This window comes from Macaca fascicularis, chromosome 13 (genome assembly GCF_037993035.2).
Source record: "Macaca fascicularis isolate 582-1 chromosome 13, T2T-MFA8v1.1".
Taxonomy (NCBI): domain Eukaryota; kingdom Metazoa; phylum Chordata; class Mammalia; order Primates; family Cercopithecidae; genus Macaca; species Macaca fascicularis.
In genome coordinates this window covers 15,156,360-15,178,877 of record NC_088387.1, presented here as the reverse complement: position 1 = coordinate 15,178,877, position 22,518 = coordinate 15,156,360, and the positions used below count along the sequence as shown (strand labels likewise).

Below are 22,518 nucleotides of genomic sequence, written 5' to 3'. Positions count from 1 at the left end.
AACGTAGCAGTTTCTTGACCTATTTCTTTAAATGATTAGTCATGCTTCCTCTGATTCCTATATAAACGTATTCCTCATTCATTCTTTTGTTTCAGTGAATTATCGCAGTGCTACCACGTAACAGTATTTGAGTCAAAATGTGGCAGTGTTTATCCCTTTCCAAGGTTTTTAGTTGCACAGTTTGTCAAAGTTGTGCTTACAGTTTCTTGTTGGTTGCAAGGTGTCCTTTCAGAAGCCAATTGTGTGGTGTATTTACATTGCTTGTTGGAGGTAGTTTGGTTAGAACCTACTTCGAGTGGCTGGCGTGGGCCTGGGGGACAATGACAGCTGCCTGCTTCATGGGCAGAGATGAAGTAATTGCTTCCTAGGAAGTACCATCCTCCTGGCCACACTCTCCAGCCCATTTCCTTTGTGGTGGTTTCCTCGCATCTGCACGTTTCTGGCTTCATGTGAGTCTCATTGATTTTAGCATATGACTTCAGGCTGTGGGGAAGAATGGCCATGTTAGCACAGAGATGCACACAAAGGAACAACTGGCTAAATGTGAGGGAAGACATTCTTACAGGGGGTTTCATTTCTTTTATTCTTTAACAGGCAGTCTGGGAAGCATTCTGGACACTTGGCCTGCACTGTCACAGCTCCTCCCTGCAGGATCGCAGATGTTTGGAGATTGTAGTGATAACTGTTATCATTGAGAATGCCATTCTCACAGGCTCTAATAAGTCAGGATTTATTCAGTGTTAATTTGTTAAAGACAACTGTGTTTCTACCAAATCCATGGGAGACGTTTCTCCTGGCAGTGTTGCTGGGGGTATTCCCGTGGCTTAGTCTTAGGGAAACACACGCCTTTGAATACTGCTGAAGCTGTGAGTACCCAAAGCGCACCACAGTACTTTTGCCATACGGGGTGTTAGTCACTGATACACGTCTCAGTCAGACCTGATGGATTCTTGACCTCTTCCTTTTTTAATTTTTTAATTTTTATTTTATTATTATTTTTTTAAGAGCACAACCCCTCAGGTGGCCACCATGAATCTCTGGTGTTTTCAGTTGGCTGCAGCCTATTTGCCGTCTCTGGTTCAAACATACTGGAAGCCTGATGATGCTTGCCTCGGTTGTTCTTCTACTGTGTGACCTCCGCGCCCGCAGGGTTCAAGACTGTCAGAGCTGGGAGCCACCTTCACAACTACCAGGGTTTCCGGAACCTCCTTTATCTAGCCCTGGGGATGGAAGAGATGTCATCAGAGGCGGAGGCTTATTAGGTTTACATGCCATTGATAACGAATGAGGAGGTTTTCTTTTATATAAGGGGAACTTCTTATAACGTGCTTTAGTAGGGTAAAGAAGCTTTTGAGGTTTGCTTTCTCTGGAAAGATAATTTGTGATCCTGCTGTTGCTTTCAACAAAAATATAATTTGCATACCAGTGCATGTTGTATTACTGAGCACTGGCTGACAAGTGGTTCTTAACTCGTCATTCACTCTGCCACTGTTTCTTGAATGGCATATGTTTGCCAGCTGTAGTAGGAACTTGCTAGGCTCTAGGACTAACCGTTATGAAACGAGGGTCCTGGGGGAAGCAAATGCATATAACTATAAAGGTTTGAGGGGATATCAGAGGGGGTGCCTATAGGTGGAAAACTTCGTTCATTCATTGTCCCATCTAGGAGGTTTTGTGTCTTAGCAACGTGTTCCATAGCAACACATCCCTCTATCAAAATATTCATCATATTAAATTGAAATTCTCTGCTTAGGTATGTATTTTTCCGACTAAGTTTAGAACTGCTTAAGGACAGGCTATGGGGTATGTATTATATATATCTACACACACACATATATTTATATATATACACACATTACCGTTGTAAATATACAATATATATTTATATATATACACACATATATATTTCTCCCTCTCTATATGTACATACAACCCACACATATATATGCACACACACATATATATGAAACACACACACACACACACACACTTCTACTGCCAAGCACAGAAAGTCAAAGCTAGGCAACATTTCTTTTAGTGTTCATGAAAAAATAGATGTGTTAGTTGAGAACGTCCTTAAGTTGCCAGGGGAAAGACAGGATGGATTCACAAAGGGAGATAGTGTTTTTTTTTTTTCTTTGTTTAATTCTTCAATTCGAAATAATCCAGACTTATGGAAAAGTTGCAAAAATAGTATGGAGAATTCCCATATACTCTTCCCTCAGATTCCCCAAACATTTCACCCCATTTGTACTTTCTCTCTCTGTGGATATAATTTTTTTCTCTTCTGAAATGTTTTAGAGAGGAAGGTAGAATGCAGGGCAGGGTGAAAGGTGGAAGGAGAGAGGTGGGTTGGGAGGCTTTTTTTTTTTTTTTTAACCTCCTGAGATGGAGTTTTGCTCTTGTCACCCAGGCTGGAGTGCAACGGCACGATCTCGGCTCACTGTAAACTCTGTCTTCTGAGTTCAAGTGATTCTCCTGCTTCAGCCTCCCGAATAGCTGGGAGTACAGGCACCCATCACCATGCTTGGTTAATGTTTTGTATTTTTAGTAGAGGGGTTTCACCATGTAGGCCAGGCTGGTCTTGAGCTCCTGACCTCTGATGATCCACCTGCCTTGGCCTACCAAAGTGCTTGGGATTACAGGCATGAGCCACTGTGCCTGGCGATTGGGAGGCTTTTGCAGTAACTCAAAGTGCTATGATGAGGGCTGGACCTGTTTGGAAATGATGAGGAAGGTGAGAAGTGGTTAGGTCTGGCATATATATTGAAAGGAGAGTTTAAATGGGTTGGATGACAAGAGAGAGAAAAAGAAGTTTTCAGGATGATGTCAAGGATTTTGGCCTGAGTAACTGGAAGACTAGAGATGCTGTTATTGGGATCGGGAAGACTATGGGAGGAGTGGGTTATAGCAGGGGGAATCAAAAGTGTGTTTTTGGCATGCTAAATTTGAGGTCCAAAAAGAGATGTCAAGAAGTGTTGGCTGGTCGCGGTGGCTCACGCCTGTAATTACAGCACTTTGGGTGGCTGAGGTAGGCAGATCACCTGAGGTCAAGAGTTCGAGATCAGCCTGATAATTATTAAAATCGATCATTGATGTTTACTAATTAATCATATTATTGCTCCTAATACTGCAGGGGGTGTACACCTACCTGTGGTGTTGTTCCTAATATCCAGGGACAGAGAACATGATCTTAGTTTTAATATCACAGTAGGTGTACACTCACCCTGTGATACTGATCCTAATATCCAGGGGGTAGAGTATGACATGACTCCCAACATAGCAATGAATGGACAGCCACCCGGTGACATTGCTCCTAATATTCATGGAAGAAGCACATGATATTACTCCCAATATCGCAGGGAGGGTACAGCTCTTCTGTGATATGGTTCCCAGTATCCGGATGGGGAGAGGATGATAATAGTTCCAGTATCGCAGGCTGTGTTCACCCGCCCTGTGATATTGTTATGAGTATCCTGGAAGGGATATGACTCCCCATAGAGCAGGAGGCGTACATCCAGCCTGGGATATTGTTCATAATATCCATGGAGAGGAGAGGCTGATATTACTCCCAATATGGTAGGGGGTGTACATCCACCCTGTGATATTCTTCTTAATATTCCAAGGCTGAGAGGATGATATTACTCCCAGTATCGCAGACACCGTACACCCCCGTGTGATACTCTTCCTGATATCCAGAAGGGGAGAAGATGGTATTAATCCCCATATCGCAGGAGGTGAACACCCACTCTGATATCTTTCCTAGTATGCATGGGGAGAGGGGATAATATTATTCCCAATATTGCAGAAGATGTACACGCCCCCCCGTGATATTGTCCTTAATATTCCAAGGCACAGAAGACGATGTTACTCCCAATATCGCAGAAAGTGTACACCCCCCAGTGATGTTGTTCCCATGATCCAGGAGGGAAGAGGATGATATGACTTTCAACCCTTGCACCCTGCAATGCTCTCACCCTGCAACACCGACACCAGCTCAACCTGACATGGGAGCAGAGGTGCTGGCTGGGGGTGTTCATTGCTTCTCTTTTCTCCCTTGCCAGACTCAGTAGAGGAAGCTGAGACCGAACAGCCACAGGAACAAGGTGGGTTTTGCCAGTGGCTCAGGCTTCCTCTGGTTATGAGTTGGGCCTTGGGGTAATGCCGGGGGAGGGGACAGAGCTGAGTACAGTGGGCATTGGATGCGACAGTCACCCCTCTGTGGTGCGGGCTGGGGGCTTGGGGGACGTCGCCTGAGGTGGGCCTGAACCTCCCGTCTACTCTGGCACTGGAGGCTGTGGGGTCCCACACTTCTTCCAATGAACATGCTGACCAGCGCCTGGTCCCCGACCGAGGTGGGGCATCCTTTCCACTGCTGGGGCCCACACGTAGCTGTGGGTTCCTTTTTCATGACCTGGAGAAGCTGCAGCTTGCCCTGTGCTCTGCCTCAGAGATGGGAGGCCACACAGCCCTCAGCGGGGAGCAGAATTCAGAGCCTTAGGTTGCAGGGGCCTCGACTGAGGTCCCTGAAGGGTCTGCTCCTTCCTGAGGGGCTGATTCAGGGAGGCCCTCCCGTCTCCCCTGTGCGACTCTGTCGCTTCCCCTCACACAGGGCCCGCATGTGGACAGCCTGCTGATGTGGATGCACCAAGGGCCCTTGGAAGTTCCCTGGGAATGGGATCCATCCCAGTACATTTGGGATGCAGGCACAAGGTCCCAGAGGAGGCCCGGGAAGCCAGTGGGGAAGGGAAGGCTGTTGTAGGTTTGCCTCGGGGAGGGGGTGGTTCCACTCTCTGCCAAAGTCTCTGGAGCAAAGGCACGTGGCTCTCCAGCTGCCCCGGAGGCCAGGGTAGTGGCTGGGAGGGGCTGTGTGCCTCTGCCGGGTGGGGGAGATTTCTTAGCTCATCTAGTGTAGTCAAGTCACATTTGCCTCTAAATCATATTTATTTATTTTTTTAATTCCAAGGCTTTACAGATGAATAAGGAGACAGTTTGTATTGAAAATAGTTTTTACATGTGAGCTTGAAACAGAGAGTCTGTTTAAATCTAGTTTTTTCCTTCCCAGTAATGCCTCCTTTCATCCCAGGTTTTCCAACAGGAAATGCGCTTGTTTGCTCACCTCTGGGAGGGGGCTTTGGCTAGGAATCCACCAAAGCCAGCAGACACCAGTGGGCTGTTGGAGCAGTCTGGCCTTTGTTAACCCTTTAGGAACTGTGGGCTTCAGGTTTTCAGACCATCCAAGGTGAAAGTGGCCACAGGGGCCTGGAAGCTTTCCCATCCTTCCTGCAGGGATGGTCCGTTTCCCTGCACGGAGCTGGGTACATGGGTACAACACCCCTGTCCTGTGCCGTCGGTGGCTTTACCAATTTTGCATAGCAGCTTTTGAGCTGATCCATAGCTCTGATTGGCTGTTGAGGATTTCATGGATTCCTGTACCCCACCGGGGGGCCCCAATATGCTGACAAAAGTTACATTTGTACTTGTTGTGCTGCATATACATGGGTCCAGTTAGAAGGCTTTGATTCTTTCTAAAGGGAAAGGCATCTCTGAGGGATCACTGAGCTGACATAGTCTCCTAAAACCATGCTGTGAGGTGGCGACAAAGCAGGACAGAAGGGTGATTTTGTAGGAGAGTCGGGCCACGGGCCTGCGTGTTCTGTGTGTCCCCGGAGTTCGTACGTGCTCCAGACCCCGGGTTTGCATTGCGCATAATTCTCAAGGGCTCATGGCAAGCTGCGCCAGGGACACAGAGGATGGGGATGCGGGGATCCTGCCCCAAGTGGACCAAGGACTCACTGTTGGACTCTAATCTGTCTAGGTGTTTTTGTGACTTGCAGAAATACCTCCACCTTGCCTGGGCCTGGAGCCACAGGAGACCCTGCCGAAGGTGAAGAATGTTCTGGAACAATGCAAGACCTGCCCAGGCTGCCCCCAGGAGCCAGCGTCCTGGGGTCTCTGTGTAGCATCCAGCAACGTGAGCTTGCAGGACCCCGAGGAGCCCTCCTTCTGCTTGGAAGCTGAGGACAACTGGGAGGATCCAGAGGCCCTGAGATCACTGCTGCTGTTCCTGAACACCTCTGGATTCAAGGCCAGCTTCTGTGGCCTGTACAACGTGGCGCTGCCATGGCTGAGCAGCATGTTCAGCAGCTTTAGCGACGAGGAGGAGCTGACTGGGCGCCTGGCACAGGCCCCAGGGGCGGCCAAGAAAGGTGGCCTCCTCATGGCCCTGGCCAGGTTCTGCTTCCTCCTGGGGCGGCTGTGCAGCAGGAAGCTCAAGCTGTCCCAGGCCCGGGTGTACTTGGAGGAAACACTGGGGGTCCTGGAGGGCAGCTTTGGGGACCTGTTCCTGGTGGTGGCTGTGTACGCCAACCTGGCCAGCATTTACTGGAAGCAGAACCAGGAGAAGTGTACACAGGTGGTTCCCAAAGCCATGGCCCTGCTCCTGGGGATGCCCGGCCACATCTTCAGCACCGAGGCAGACGGGGAGCTCCTGCAGCTGGTGCTGCAGTGGGCGGTGGGTGGCCAGAGCCAGCAGGCCTAGGCCCGGGCCTGCTTCCTGCTGGCCAGGCACCACGTGCACCTCAAGCAGCCTGAGGAGGCCCTGCCCTTCCTAGAGCAGCTGTTGTTTTTGCACAGGGACTCGGGAGCCCCAGACGCTGCGTGGCTCTCAGACTGCTGCCTACTCCTGGCTGACATCTACAGCCGCGAGTGCCTGCCCCACTTGGTGCTGACCTGTGTCAAGGTGGCCTCATTGAGGACACAGGACTCGCTGGCTGGTTCGCTGAGGAACGTGAACCTGGTGCTCCAGAACGCCCTCCAGCCCCACAGCCTCCCCACCCAGACTTCCCACTACCTCAGGCGAGCGCTGGCCTCCCTAACCCCAGGCACAGGCCAGGCACTGCGCGGCCTTCTCCACGCCAGCCTGGCCCAGCCGTACAGCCACCATGGCTACCATGGCCCAGCCATCACCTTCATGACACAGTCGGTGGAAACCAGTGCTGTTGCCGGAGTCCGTGCCATCGTGGACCCCCTGGTGGCCCTGGCCTGGCTGCATGTGCTTCATGGGCAGAGCCTGGTGGCCCTGAACATCCTGCAGTCTGTCCAGGATGCAGTGGTAGTCAGCGAGGACCAGGAGGGTGTGATTGCCAACATTGGTGGCCGTGGCTCTGAAGAGGACGGGACGGACGAGGCAGGCAGCCGAGGGCTACTACCACGCCCTATGGGTGGCTTGGGACCTGGGCCAGCGGAGGAACCAGGCAGTGTTGCTGGCCAACTTTGGCACCTTGTGCCTGCACGCGGGTGCCAGCAGGCTGGCCCAGCACTACCTCCTGGAGGCTGTACGTCTGTTCTCGAGGCTTCCCCGTGGGGAGTGTGGCCGGGACTTCACCCACATACTCCTGGGCTACCTCTTCACCCACCAGGGCCCGGCCCAGCAGTGCAAGGGCTACTACGAGTGGGCCCTTCTGGTTGCCGTGGAGATGGACCACGTGGAGAGTGAGTGCCCCAGTTCCTCCTGTGCGCCTTCTGGGACCACTTGGGTCATGGCACACCTAGGGTTTGTGATTCGGAAACAAGTGGTGGTTTTTCCACCATCGAAAGTGCTGAGTCATGGCCAGCAGCAGATGTTGGCAAACGCCCTGGAGACAGGCCGTTCCCATGCAGGGCCAGGCCCTCTGTGCCCTACTGAAGCAGCCAGTTCTTCCTGGTTTGCCCATGGACCATCCTGCCTTGAGCATGGAAAGTCCTGCATGCTGGGAATCCCTAGACATAACCCTGGGATCAAGGCATGTTGTGCTGAGCTGGGACTTGGGGCCCCTCCATGAGCCAGGCCCTGAACGCCAGTTCTTGTGCCTGTGTTTGCTTGGAATCTCGGCAGCCCTGTGCACCGGTCATCCCACTTCACAGAGGACACGGGGCCGGTGATTGCCCAAAGCCACAGAGCAGTTCACGCAAAAGCAGCTTGTGCTGAGTGTGCCAGGCCACACCCACAAATGGGGCTTGTGGGGTCCTCGGGAGGGAGGTGCTGAGCGTGGGAATGTGAGCTTCAGGCCAGAGAAGCCACAAAAGGGTGAGTGGCGTGATGGCGGGGCAGCACTTGGCCCCGGATGAGGGAAGCCTCTTTAGTCTGGGACCAGAGGGTTGAGAGGATTTAGTCAAGTAATAGGTGTGGATGAGGGGCTGGTGGTGTAGCCTGTGTGAAGGCCCAGGGGTGAGAGAGTGGGGGTGAGTCAGCGAGGATGGGTGGGGTTTGAGTGGTGGTGAGTGAGCGGGAGTGTGAGTGGGGATGAGTGGGGTGTGAGTGGGGGTGAGTGAGTGGGATTGTGAGTGGGGATGAGTGGGGTGTGAGTGGGAGTGAGTGAACGGGAGTGGGAGCGGGGATGAGTGGGGTGTGAGTGGGGGTGAGTGAGCAGGGCTTATGCAGGGAGGTGCAGAGTTGGGAGTAGGTGGGCTGGGTGCTGGATAGTGAGAAGCTCTTCTGGAGAGCTAAGCAGGGTCTGGGGCCTCAGGCTGTGGCTTGGCCTTTTCCCCAAGAGCACTGGGGAGCCATGGAGTGCTATCGAACAGTCAGTGCAGACCGAGCAGTGAACGGACAGTAGGTGGGCAGGGCTGTCCGAAATGTAGGCCGCAGAGAATAGATGAGGAAGTTGAGTGCAGGGAAATGGCTGAGACAAGGGATACTGTTGACTCCCCTCTGCCTTGCAGCGCTTTGTCATGGCATAGTGAGACTACTCAGAGGTGCCTCCTGTGGCCTGGACCAGAGCTCCAGGGGCTGTGCCCAAATCTGAATGTGCTCATTTCCCAGCACAGGCCTGGCACCCACTCTTGGCCCTAGGAGGGATGAGATTTTGGAAAGGACCGTGTGAAGGGGCCCCGGTCCCACACATCTGCCCAAGGAGGGTTGGGGGGTTCAGACCCAGGCTTCTTCCCCAGGGGCATTCTGTGACTGGAAGGAGACCCTCCAGGAACCCAGCGCCCCAGCCCCCGCTGCAGCCTCCGGTGGCTCCTGGCACAATAGCCTGTGGCACCTCCTCCTACGAGGCCCTCCCCTGGGTGCTGGGGGATTCAGACTTGGAAATGCAGGCCAGGGAACGGGGATCATGCTTCCCTGTCTCCCCACCCTGCGCTGAACGGTCGAGGAGACCGAGGGCGGGGCTGACACCCCACATGCTTCCTTGGGGTCATTTTTGAGTCACTTTCGGTAGTTTGTGTCCTTCTAAGAGTTTGGCTGTTGTGTCTAGATGGTCTGGTTTCTTGGTGTACAATTGTTCGTAGTGTTTTTATGGAATCCTTTTATTTCTGTCAGGTCGGCAATAATGTTTCCTCTTTCATTTCTGATTTTAGAAACTTGGGTTTGTAATTGTTTATTTATTTTTATTAGAGATGGGGTCTTATCATGTTCTCCCAGGGGGATCTTGAATGCTGGCCTCAGCGATCCTTCCCCCTCGGTCTCACAAAATGCTGGGATGACAGGCGTGAGCCATGGTGCTCAGTCTCTGATTTTAGTCGTTTGTGCCCCATCTTTCTTTTCTTGGTCAGTCTGGTGAAAGATTTGTCAATTTTGTTATTATTTTCAAAAAACCCACTTTTGGTTCTGTTGATTATCTCTTTTGTTTTTCCATTCTCTGTATTTTTACTTCCCATTTCCACTCTCACGTTTATTATTTTCTTCCTTTTATTCACTTTGGGTTTAGTTCATTTTCTAGTTTCTCAAGGTGGAAAGTTAGGCTTTTGATTTGAGATTTTTCTTCTTTCTTTGAATGTAGACATTTACAGTTATAAATTTCCCTTTCAGCACTGCCTTAGCTACATCTTGGTGTTTTTGATACACTGTGCTATTTTTTTTCTTTTTAAAGTTTTGCTCTATTGCCCAGGCTGGGTTGCAGTGGTGCAATCTTGGCTCACTGCAACTTCTACCCAGGTTCAAGTCATTCTCATGCCTCAGCCTCCTGAGTAGCTGGAATTACAGATGTGCACCACCACACCCGGCTAATTTTTGTATTTTTTTTATAGAGACAGAGTTTCACCATGTTTCCCAGGCTGATCTCAAACTCCTGGACTCAAGCGATCCTCCCGCCTTGGCCTCCCACAGTGCTGGGATGAGAGGCGTGAGCCACCGTGCTGGCCCGGGCTGTGCATTTGTTTGTATTCTTTTCAAATTAATTTTCAGTTTCCCTGATGGTCTCTTCTTTGACTCACTGGTTGTTTAGGAGTGTGTAGTTTCCACATATTTTTGAATTTCCCACGTTTCCTTCACTGTCGATTTCCAGTTTCGTGCCAGTACAGCTGAAGAACACCTCTGCTTTGGTCTCGGTCCTTCTCCCTTCACCGAGGCTCATTTTGTGGCCTGGCACATGGTCTGTCATGGGCAATGTCCCATGGGCGCTCAAGAGGACTGTGTATTCAGCTGTTGTTGGGGGGCGTGTGTGACAGATGTCCATTTGGCGTACCTGGTTTCCAGTGTTAATCTTCGGAATGTTTCTGACACTAGAAAATCAGAAGCTTTCCACCGTTCCCAGCGCCCTGGCTTTGGGAGAGGCCAGCGAGCCTGTGGGTTTGGAGCCTGGTTGCATGAGAGAAGCATGTGTGGAAATGCCAGGGGCCGGCTTTGAACCCCATTCCCCCAACATGATGCCATGTGTGGCAGACATGACGCTTGGCTTTGCTCTCTCAGGGTTCCATCTGCGACAGGGGCTACTTGTGCCCCTGGTCTCATCATCTCAGGCTGAAGACGGCCCTGGTCCTGGCCAGAGGGGCTTTGTGAAGCAGAAATAGATGGCCTGGTGCAGGGGCCGAGCCTGGCCAGGACCTTGGCCCTGGGAGTTGTAAAGAAGGCCAGCCTGTACCATGAACATGTGCACCAAGCTGTGCCCATGTCACGGTGTGCTCGGCGCCTGCCCTTGCACAGGTGCATGGCCTGTCTGAGCCCAGGCTCCCCGCCTATGGGGCCCAGGTTCACAGAGGTGTGAAAGAGACAAGCACAGAGCAGGGGCCTCCGAACCCAGCCAGCCTCGCTTCGATGCTGGGAGGCTGACGTCTTCCATTTTGTCTTCTGCCCAGGCCAGCTGCGGGCCGTCCAGCGGCTGTGCTACTTCTACAGCGTCGTCATGCCCAGCGAGACCCAGTGTGTCATCTACCACGAGTTCCAGCTCTCCCTTGCCCGCAAGGTGGCCGACAAGGTGCTGGAGGGGGCAGCTCCTGGAGACCACCAGTCAGTTCTACCGGTCCCTGGGCACCGAGCGGTGAGGGCTGGCTTTGCAGTGGTGGGGGTGTGGAGGGGGGCAAGGGGGTTGGGGGGGCTGGGAGGGGGGCACAGGGAAGCTGGCCCAGGGCCTCCTCAGCCCCTTTCCTTTGGATCATTTGGTTCCTTGGCATCAGATGCTTTGAGCTGGTGGGTCTGGGGTCGTCCCAGGGCTGCTGCTGGCTTGTGCTTCCCAGCTTGAGTCTCCCTTGTTGGGTCAAAGGTCATCTCAACCCCAGCAGAGACAGTACATGCACACTGGGCTGTTCTTCCTACTATGGTGGCCTTTGTCATCTGACCTCTGCCTGCCCCGAGTCTTCACTCCTGGCCTTCATCTGTCCCCTTAAATGTGACCACAGCAGCCACCTGTGGCTTCTCTCCCACAGAAGACAGAGCCAATTGTGTCACCTGCTTCCCTGGGGCAGGGTTTCAAGGTCTCACGTCCCATATGTGGCCCACTGGTCTTCCCCCGAGCATGCTGACCTGGTGGGGTAACCATGGCCCTGGCCACCCCACCCACAGGGCCTGGTGACATTGCTGCAGTCACAGCCCCTCAAGTGTTGGACTTACTGAGAGAGCAGGTAAGGGGCCAGATTCCATGGGGACCCGGGAGACTGGCTCCAGTCTTGGCCTCAGGTTCACAGAAGGAAAATGGGCCAGTGTGCTAGAGCCATGCTTCTCAAAGTGTAGTCCCTGGACCAGCAGAGCAGCATCCATGTCACCTAGGAGCTTGTGGCAAGTGGGAGTTCTAGGGCCTGCCCCAGGCCTGTGGAGCCGGAAGCTCTAGGGGCAGGGCCAGCAAGCTATAAGGACAGTCCTCCGGGTGACTGTGATGCCTGCACACCTTGAGAACCATCGGCCTAGATAGCCTCTGAACACTAACGGATCCTGGTGCGTCTGGAGAAGACACAGGCCATGTCTGGGAGGCAGGGGAGATGGACGAGCACACTCCTCCTGCCACAGGGCAGCATGATGCTCGATTCCCTCAGAAGGATATCCTTCATCTTTTCCATGCCGTGTGTGTTCACCCTGGCCCTCCCAGCAGCCTGGGAAGGGCAGAACACTGCACACACAAGAGGGCCGTTCCCAGTCCCCACATGCCAGATTCATCTGTCACCAGACCCACGGGAGGAGGCAGACTGGTTCCAGGAGGATGAGAGCCCTTGTTCTGACACCTGTGTCTGATTCCAGTGATTCCAGGGCCTACAAATCCGCTCTGGACTACACCAAACGAAGTCTGGGAATTTTCATTGACCTCCAGAAGAGAAGGAGGCGCATGCCTGGCTGCAAGCAGGGAAGATCTATTACCTCCTGCGGCAGAGCGAGCTGGTAGACCTGTACATCCAGGTGAGTGGCAAGGGATGCAGGAGGGCCCCTGTGCTGTTCACTCTCTGTCCATCCACCCATCCACTCATCCTTCCATCATCTATTTACCTGTTCATCCTTCCATCCATCCATCATCCATCCATCTGTCCTTTCATCCATCCATCATTCATCCATCCTTTTATCATCCATCTATTCACCTGTCTATCCATCCATTCATCGTTCCGTCATCTATCTGTTTACCTGTTCATCCTTTCATCCATCCACCAACTATCCATCCATTCTTCCATCATCTTCCCATACACCTGTGGGTCCTTCCATCCATCCATCCATCCATCCTTCCATCATCCATCCATTCACCTGTTCGTCTTTCCTCGCATCCATCATGCATCCATCCATCATCTATCCATCTTTTTATCCAGCTATTCACCTGTTCGTCCATCCATCCATCCTTCCATCTATCTTTCTGTCATCGATCCAACTGTTCATCTATCATTCATTAATCTGTTCACTTGTTCATCTATCCATTCACCTGTTTGTCCATCCATCCATCCTTTCATCCATCCTTCCATTATCCATCCATTCAGCTGTTCATCCTTCTATCCATCCAACCATCTTCCATCCATCCATGATCCATCCATTCACCTGTCCATCCATTCACCTGTCCATTTATTCATTCATCATTCATCTTTTTATCATCCATTCATTCACCTGTCCATCCATCCATTCATTCACCTGTTCGTTCATCCATTCACCTGTTCATCCATGCCTCCATCCATCCTTCCATCATCCATCCATTCACCTCTTCATTCTTCCATCCATTCATCCTTTCATCATCTATCTACTTACCTGCTCATCCTTCCATCCATCCATCCTTTCATTATCTGTCCATTCACCTGTTCATACATCCCTCCATCCATCTTCCATCCATCCTTCCCTCATCCATCCATTTACCTGTTCATTCTTCCATCATCCATCCTTCCACCATCCATCCTTCCATCATCTATCCACTCGCCTGCTCATCCTTCCATCCATCCATCCACCCATCCATCATCCATCCATTCACCTGTTCATCCTTCCATTCATCCATCCATCATCCACTCATCCATCCATCATTCATCCATTCTTTTATGGTTCATCCATTCAGCAACCATCCATCCACCTGTTCGTCCGTCCATCCTTTCATCCATCCATCCTTCCATCATCCATCCATTCACCTGTTTGTCCTTCCATCCATCCATCATTCATCCATCCATCATTCATCCATCCATTTATCCATTCGTCCATATATCCATCAATCTATCATCCATCCATCCTTCCCTCATCCATCTACTCACCTCCTGTTCATCCTTCCATCATTCATCCATTCATCTATTCATCCTTCCATCGATCCATCCGTCCATTTATCCATCCATCCATTTATCCAACCATTCATCCATCATCCATCCCAGTGTCCATTCATCCATCCATCATTCATCCATCCTTTTATCATCCATCCATTCACCCGTGTATCCATCCATTCACTTTTTCATGTGTACATCCATCCATCCATTCATCCTTCCATCATCCATCCATCCATCCTTCCATCATCCATCCACTCACCTCCTGTTCATCCTTCCATCCATCCATCATTCATCCATCTATCCATCCATCCATCCATCCTTCCATCATCCATCCATTCATCTGTTCATGCTTCCATCCATCCATCCATCCATCATCCATCTATCTATTCATTCATCCATCCATTTATCCATCCATTCACCCGTCTATCCATCCATTCATCTGTTCATCTATCCATCCGTCCATTCATCCTTCCATCATCCATCCATTCACCTGTTCATCCTTCCATCCATCCATCATCCATCCTTTCACCCATCCATCCAGCTGTTCGTCCATTCATCCATCCATCATTCATCCATCTACCCACCAATCTACCTATTAATCCATCCCTGCATTCATCTATCTCTCCATTTGTTTATCCATACATTCGTCTATCCACCATCTATCCATCCACATGTACATACATCATCTACCCTCCACCCATCCATACGTTGTCTATCCACGCATACATACATACATACACACATCATTCCACCCACCCATCCATCCATCCATCCATCCAAGCATTAATCTATCCACACACCCATTCATCCATCCATGTGTCTACATCTCCTCATCCATTCATCCATCCACCCACTCATTCCTAAGCCACTGCTGAGCACCTGTTGTGTGCCTTTTCCCTTCCTCCAACTGGTTCCCTCACATCCTCCCCCGGTGGCCAGCATCTTCTCCCTGAGGGCAGAGGCGCGGCCCCTCACAGTGCACAGCACCTGCTGGTATACAGCACATGCTCAAATAATGTGACCACTCAATTAACACACAGAAGAACTTGCTCCAAGCGACATGTGGCACATCTACTTACAAAATGAATCTATCATAGTGGCTGTTTTCAGAGGCTTTCCCAAACACAGTGTGATCTGGAACAAATTGTGAAGCCCACGAGACTGATGAAGCTTTCATTATTGAGCACCTGCTGTATACCTCCTTGAGCTGAGGAGAGGGAGGAAGAGCTTATGGTCAAGAGGGGACCAGGCCCACCCACAAACACTGCTGATGTGGCAGGGATGTGGCAACGCAGAAAGGAGCCAGGGGCTGGGCTCCCAGCAATCTGGGGGCCACGGAGACTGGTTTGAGTGCAGGGGGAGTGGGCTAGGGCTAGCCCTGGTGGTAGGATTCACAGGTGTCGGGCTCCTGGGCTGCAGCTGCTCAGTCACTTCCTAGCACTCAGGAGCATCAGTTCATTGTCCTCATGCCAGTGGTGGGGGCAGCCCTCATGCACAGGTTCTGAAAAATGCTCAAGTGTACCTGTACTGTGGGAGAGGAAGGAGCCTGGCAAAGATGCGCGTAGCCACCTCGCCAGGTGTGGGTCTTGAGGGATCTTCTGTCTCCTCTCAGGTGGCTCAGAATGTGGACCTGTACACAGGCGACCCCAACCTGGGGCTGGAGCTGTTTGAGGCAGCTGGAGACATCTTCTTCAATGGGGCCTGGGAGCGGGAGGAAGGCATGTCCTTCTACCGGGTGAGCTGGCCTGTGGGCTGATGTGGGTGGGCCTCAGTGGGGCACCTGGAGGGCTGAGGCACAGGTGTGGCAGGGTAGAGGCCTCCCAAATGGAGGCAGGGCCACCCATGCACATGATGAGTTTCCAAGTGGTCTGACCGGGAATGATATTGACCATGCCCCTGCCTGGGACAAACTCTCGGGGCCTGGACGTGACAATGGCTCTACCCTTGTACCTGATGACCTCAAGCAACCATGAGTGGGAAGTCCTGTCCCCATCTTCCATATGAGGAAACTGAGGCTCAGAGAGGCACAGGGACATGTCAAAGGACACACAGCATATCAGTGGGAGGCCCAGGTCTGCACGCACCCCGAAGTGGGATGGCTTCTCCCTTCCTCTGAGCTCACGGTGTGGCTCAGCCCTGGGCACAGATCAATGTGGTGTTTTTAGAGCAGAGAGGAGTGCTGGCTCCCCCCAGTCAGACCTCCGGTGCCCAGGTGGGAGAGGCTGGTCTGCGGCTATCGGGTGTAGCTGGATGGGCCTCAGGTGACTCTTCAGCCCCCAACTTGGATGTCTGAACTGTGTGTTATCCCAGAGCACAGAGCTGTGTCGAGGTGCAGGGGTAGCTGGGGTGTGGGAAGCTCCAAGCACGTGTTTGAGCTCTGAGGAGGGCGCTGGGCAAGGTGGGTGCTGCGGGAAACCTGACCCCACCTGCCTGTGTGGTAGGACCGGGCCCTGCCCCGGCAGTGACTACGGGCAACCGCAAGGTGGAGCTGCAGCTACAGCTGTGCAACAAGCTGGTGTCACTGCTGGCCACACTGGAGGAGCCCCAGGAGGACTTGGAGTTTGCTTACATGGCCCTAGCACTCAGGATCACTCTGGGTAAGTCCCCTGAGCCCCCGCCCTGCCAGGACCCACACTTTGCCAGAGCCCAGCCTCCAGGTCTGCAGGCCAGGAGCTGAAACAGCTGCTGGATTTTCCTGGTCTCCTGTCCAGGCAGGCAGATCTGCCCAACTGGCTTCCCCGTCCGGCTGTGGGGTACAGCCCGAGGTCTCTCACGCAGTGCAGAGCTCCCTGCCTGACTGAGCTCTGCTTCCTCTGCCTGTTCCCGCTGCTGACCACAAGGGCCGTCCAGTGTGCCCTCTGCCTTCCAGACATGCCAGGCATCTCGTTGGTCCCTGTATGTGCCAGACTGAGTGGCACATTCCCTTTCTCTTGTGCCCTTCCCACCCTCATCAACCACACGGTTCTCTGGCTGATAAAATCCCAGTTCCCCTTCCAGCAGTCTGCCCCTTAAGGCCGTGCATCCCTTGGTGCTGTGCCAGGGTTGTCTGTCCCCCTCCAGAGACAGGGAACCCTAGGCAGGCCACATGCCCCAGCGCCTTGTGCCCCGTGGCCCAGTACATAGTAGGTATGCAGCTGACTCCCCAAGGTAGGGGGATCTGATCATGACACACCCAGGAGGAGTCGGATGTCACGTCTGTGGGTTGCCTGGAGCCGGGGAGCCCGGGAGCACCTGCACTGCATGGCTTTTGGGCTCCCCTGGTTAAAACCAGTGAGCAAAGGCAGGTGGCTATGTGTAGGCACAGAACTGGGCCATCCAAGTCCGACTTTGCCAAAGCCTCTCAGTAGACAGGGGCAGGCCTTATTAGTTCTGCTTTGCAGATGGGAAAGTGAGTCTGGGAACCTGGATGGGAATGGCCAGAGCTGCCCGGGTGACCACAGGTGCCTGGAGACAAGCCAGGTGTGCTGCCTGGGATCCGTATACCTGCTCCTGAGGGACCTGTGCCCTCCCTGCCCCAGGGAGCCACATCCTCACACCTGCCCCTTTGGCCTGCACCCCAGGGGACCGGCTGAACGAACGCGTGGCCTACCACCGGCTGGCCGCCCTGCACCACCGGCTGGACCATGGCAAGCTGGCGGAGCACTTCTACCTCAAGGCCGTTTAGCTCTGCAACTCGCCGCTGGAGTTCGACGAGGAGACCCTCTACTACGTGAAGGTGTACCTGGTGCTCGGTGACATCATCTTCTACGACCTGAAGGTGGGTGGGGAGGAGCAGGGCTCGGGGTGTTCCTGGCCCCCTTGGAGTGGGATCTCCACCCAGACCCCAGAGGCCTGGGTTCCAGCCTTTCTTAGGAATGGCCCAGTGGCCTCCCTCGAGCTCTACACCCAGCTGGAGGAGCCGGCAAGGTTAGCAGGTAAAACCCAGCTCCCCAGATGGCCAGGCCCCACCCTCAACTCAGTCTCAGCCAGGGAGGCTGCCACATGAGTGGGCAATGGTGGCCTCTGGGTAAAGAAGGGGGATTGTAGTCAGGGGGCCCTCCTGGAGGAGGTGACACCAAAGCTGAGTCTTGACAGTCAAGTGTCAAGGTGCATTTAACAAAACAGGGTCGGGAGAGTGACATTTCAGAGGACGGCATCATCCTCACATTGAATCCATGTTGCAAGATCCAACCCAAATCCTGGCGCCTCCTCTAGGAAGCCTGCCCAGGGTGCCAGCCTGCACTGAGCAACTCCTTCCTGGAGTCCCGAGACACCTTGAATCTTCACATCACCCAGGAAGGGTGGGGTGGGACCAGTGTCTTACCATTGGGTTCACAGACAGGGAAACCCCAGCTCAGGGCAGGTGCAGTGGGGCGGGGCCCCAGCCAGCCAGGCTGAGGCCTTGTTAGGTCGGGTGTGTCTCGAGGGGAGGTGCTGTGCTCCCTCTGCCCCCAGCCCTGCAGGGGTGGAGAGCTGAGATTGGCAGACTGAGACCTGTGGTGTCTCCACCCATCTGCCCAGCAGGCACCGCCCCTCCTTAGCATCACACCAGCCTCGTGTCAGTGCTCCTTACGGGCTGAGGGGCCAGGGCACTCCAGTCCAGGGGCCGAGATCTTGGGGGCCTTAGAACAACATGAGGAGCTGGGGCAGCCCTAAGACCCTGCCCCGTATACCCCACCGCAGGCCTGGGGCTGCCCGGGAGGCCCCCGCCCAGTACTGGCGACACCTGGTGGTCAGACGTGGTTTCTGTGGCCTCCCAAGTCCCAGCCAGACAGGGAGGTGCCAAGTATCAGGCCCAGGGGGACGCTCCTCAGCGCTCAGGGGCTCGCCAGGGACCCAGGGGGATGGACCTCCCAGAAGAGGCCTTTATCTCTCTTGGTCAAGCCTGCCGCCCACTCCGCCCGTCCAGGAGAAAGGAAAGCGCCTAGTACCTGAGAGACAAAAGTCCACGGTTGGGGTCGAGGGACAGAGGCCTCCTTCACCTCCTTCCCATGCACAGCCCTCCTTCCCATGCACAGTCCTCCTTCCCATGCATAGTCCTCCTTCCCATGCACAGTCCTCCTTCCCATGCACAGCCCTCCTTCCCATGCACTGTCCTCCTTCCCATGCACAGTCCTCCTTCCCATGCATAGTCCTCCTTCCCATGCACAGCCCTCCTTCCCATGCACAGTCCTCCTTCCCATGCACAGTCCTCCTTCCCATGCACAGTCCTCCTTCCCATGCACAGTCCTCCTTCCCATGCACAGCCCTCCTTCACCTCCTTCCCATGCACAGCCCTCCTTCCCATGCACAGCCCTCCTTCCCATGCACAATCCTCCTTCCCATGCACAGCCCTCCTTCCCATGCACAGTCCTCCTTCCCATGCACAGCCCTCCTTCCCATGCACAGCCCTCCTTCCCATGCACAGTCCTCCTTCCCATGCACAGTCCTCCTTCCCATGCACAGCCCTCTGGGCCTCATCGTGACTATGCTGTCAGCACAGGCCAGCTTCCCAGAGGGAGGCCCCCTTGGAATTCCCCAAGGGCGGCTGTCTTTCCAAGGCTACACCCTCTTCCTTGTATAGGAGGCTCTGGACGCAGGGCCCAGAGGAGTGGGAGAAAAAGCCAGGCTTGATGGGACCTGGAAGGCTGGCAGAGAAGCAGGGGTAAATGAGCATCTTTGCCAATTGCCTCTAAAATGGGGTCCCCTGTAGTCTACACATGAGAGTGAGCCCTGGAATAGGGTGGATTAAGTGTTCACTGGCTCACGCTGTCACTCACTAGCTGCAGCACACACTACAGGCACATGGAAATGCACACGCAAATGCACACAGGCACACGCACACACACACAGGCGCGCACACACAGACATGCACACACAGACATGCACACACAGGCACACACACAGGGACATGCACGCACAGGAACACAAACACGCACATTCACATGCACAGGCACACGCAGAGACATATGTATTGCCTGGCTCCTTCCTGTTTAGTTGGGAAGCCCCCACTCCTTCAGGAAGCCTTTGCCTTCCACCCCCGGCTGAGTCTGGGGCCTCCTGGGCTTCCCTCTGCCACAGCCCGGGCCACCCTGTGTGGTCAGTGTTCACTCCCAGGTCCCTCAGACTGGAAGCAAGGATGTTAGGCTCAACCATGCACCCAGCACAGAGTCCAGTGTTCGGCTGGGCCAGGGGGCATTGGATGAGCAGTGGCGGTGACTCGGGGCCTTCTCACGCCCCTGCTCCGTGTGTGGGGTGGGGCAGTGAGGGAATGGACTGCTGCATCTTGGACTTTGTCATTGGCCCTGGGAGCCATCTTGAGATGGTAAAGAGGGACAGGCCAGGCATGGGTCTCAGAGAGGTCCCTTGGGTGACCGCCATGTGGAGGAGGTGCCTGGGGAGAAGCCGGGTGGGGGATGGGAGGGTGAAGGAGGAGGTCTGGGAGGCGGCATCCCAACCCAGGGATGGTGAGTTTGAGCCAAAGACGCATTGACAATGGGAGTGGATGTCTGGGGAGTCACGCTCCGTGAATATTTCGGGGAACATTGCCAGAGAGGACACCTGTGAGATGGTTTTGTACCTGGCCTGGCCCGTGGAGGGCCTGGAAATGGTCAGCATGGACAGGGGCCAGAGGGGAGCCTGGGTCACTCAACACCGTGCCCCTGCTGTGGCTTGGAGCCACGGGTCCTGCATGGAACTCTCAGAGCAGGCAGGATCTGCCCTGACCTCAGCCCATGGGGAAAGCAGCCACTGACTGCAGAGAGGGTGGCACTGGGGCAGGAGGCTTGGAGTGAGTGGGGCGTAGGGACAGTCAGGAAGGCTTCCAGGGGTGTCAGGGTCATCCCCACCTCCTGCAGCTGAGACCACAGCAGTGTCACAGGCTTCGGGGCTCCTGGGGCGAGCCAGCATCGGAAGGACATGTGGAATGACCTGGAGACAGGAACGGCCTCTGGGAAGACGGGTTCTGAGTCCCCCTTTTGCTGACCATGACCTGTCCCCTTCAGGACCCGTTTGATGCAGCCGGGTACTACCAGCTGGCACTGGCAGCCGCCGTGGACCTGGGCAACAAGAAGGCACAGCTGAAGATCTACACGCGGCCAGCCACCATCTCCCACAACTTCCTCCTGGACTGCGAGAAGTGGCTCTTCTTCTACCAGAAGGCCAGGACCTTCGCCACAGAGCTCAGCGTCCACAGGGTCAACCTACCTCCTCTGCTACTCTGCGGGTGGGCCCCCTGGTTGGCCTCCAGCCACCCTCGCTGAGGACAGTATCCGAGGGAGTGGGTTTTGTGCAAGGAGGATGATCTCCTGCCTCTCCTGGTGTCTCCCGTAGCTCATTTTCTGGGTAATGGAAGCATAAAAGCAGGGTTCAAATAGCAATAAATGTTGTTGTTTTTTTTTTTTTGCAAAAACATACCGAAGTCCCCATGGCATCCTTCCCTGTGTGCTACCTGGGCTGTGTCTAGGGGCCAGCTCCTTCCCTGGTGGCAGCCCTCTGATCTTGGGGATGAGAAGGACCGTGAGTCCAACAGACCTGGGCCAGGTCACCATGAGCCTCGGTTTCCTCGGCGGCCAGAGGGGAGATGGTGATTGAACTCTCTGCAGCTCCCTGCTCTCCCTGCTCAGAGTTCTTGCTGTAGGTCTCGTGCCACCCTTGCCTTTAACCTTCAGGCCATTGTGCCCGGATGTGGGAGCTGCTAGTGTCCCTGTTCGCCATTGAAGAAATAGAGGCACAGAGAGGTTAGGTGTCTGGCCCACCGTCACACAGCAGGTAGAGGCGGACAGGCAGAGCCCAGTACACTGACCACCACACCACCCTGCCAGCCTGCAGCCAGGAAGGTGTCCCCCATTAGGACCCAAGGTCAGCTCCTGGACCTCTCTCATGGTGTCAGGAGAGCCGCAGGCCAGTGAGGGTGGCCCCGGGGATCCCTCACTCAGTGTCCTTTGCTCCCAGACTTGGTTGGGCCGAGCCTGGCCAGTCCCACCTCTGGCCACTGGTCAGCCCTGCGGGAAGTGAGATGCAGGGATCTCCGCCTGTGTAGACGCTGCTACCCAGTATTGAAAGCCTTATCTAGGCTGTCCCCCAGCTGTCCCCACCCACCCACTCCGCTTCCGGACCCCGGCCCTCATCCCAGTCCCAGGAATCCCAGGTTTTCCTTCTTGGAATCTCTTGGCCCCAGGGAATACAGTTCACACGGTCTCTTTGCCAGTTTACGCAAGGAAACTGACGTTCAGAGACTGTGGGTGTCCCACGTGATTCTCACATACACTGCACTCTCCCAGACCCCTCTTTTAAACACTTTAAATGAGGTGATTTTCACATCTCATGCAATTAACTATTTCAACGCAAATAATGTGGTGGCATTTATACATTCACAGTCCTGTGCAACCACCCACGCCATCTAGTTTCAAAATGTATTCATCTCCCCAGAAGAAACCTCCCATCCTCACTAAGCAGTTACCCCTCCTTGGTATCCCCCAAGCCCCTCGTTTAATGGAAGGGGAAGCTGAGGCCCGGAGAGAGACTTGCCAGTGGGCAGCGCTCTGATAATAAGGAATCAGGCACCCATCTGCTGCTTCAGCCCTGGGTTGGTTTTCCACCCAGCAGAGGTGACAGAGCCAGGAAGTTCTGGGAGCGCCACAGGTGTCACTGGTT

At 54.0% G+C, this 22,518-nt stretch overlaps 1 protein-coding gene across 1 annotated transcript; it reads left to right on the top strand.

Moving 5' to 3' along the window:
- Positions 1 to 3,385: 3,385 nt before the first annotated feature.
- LOC135966725 (SH3 domain and tetratricopeptide repeat-containing protein 1-like) lies at positions 3,386 to 21,246 on the top strand. Its single transcript, XM_074010886.1, is given in 13 exon segments — positions 3,386 to 3,395; positions 4,065 to 4,106; positions 5,838 to 7,150; positions 7,152 to 7,494; positions 11,059 to 11,186; positions 11,188 to 11,240; positions 12,440 to 12,498; positions 12,501 to 12,586; positions 15,518 to 15,640; positions 16,347 to 16,359; positions 16,362 to 16,502; positions 17,466 to 17,662; positions 20,868 to 21,246. Coding segments are annotated over 13 exon segments (2,766 nt in total). The 3' UTR covers positions 21,126 to 21,246.
- The last annotated feature ends 1,272 nt before the right edge of the window (positions 21,247 to 22,518 follow it).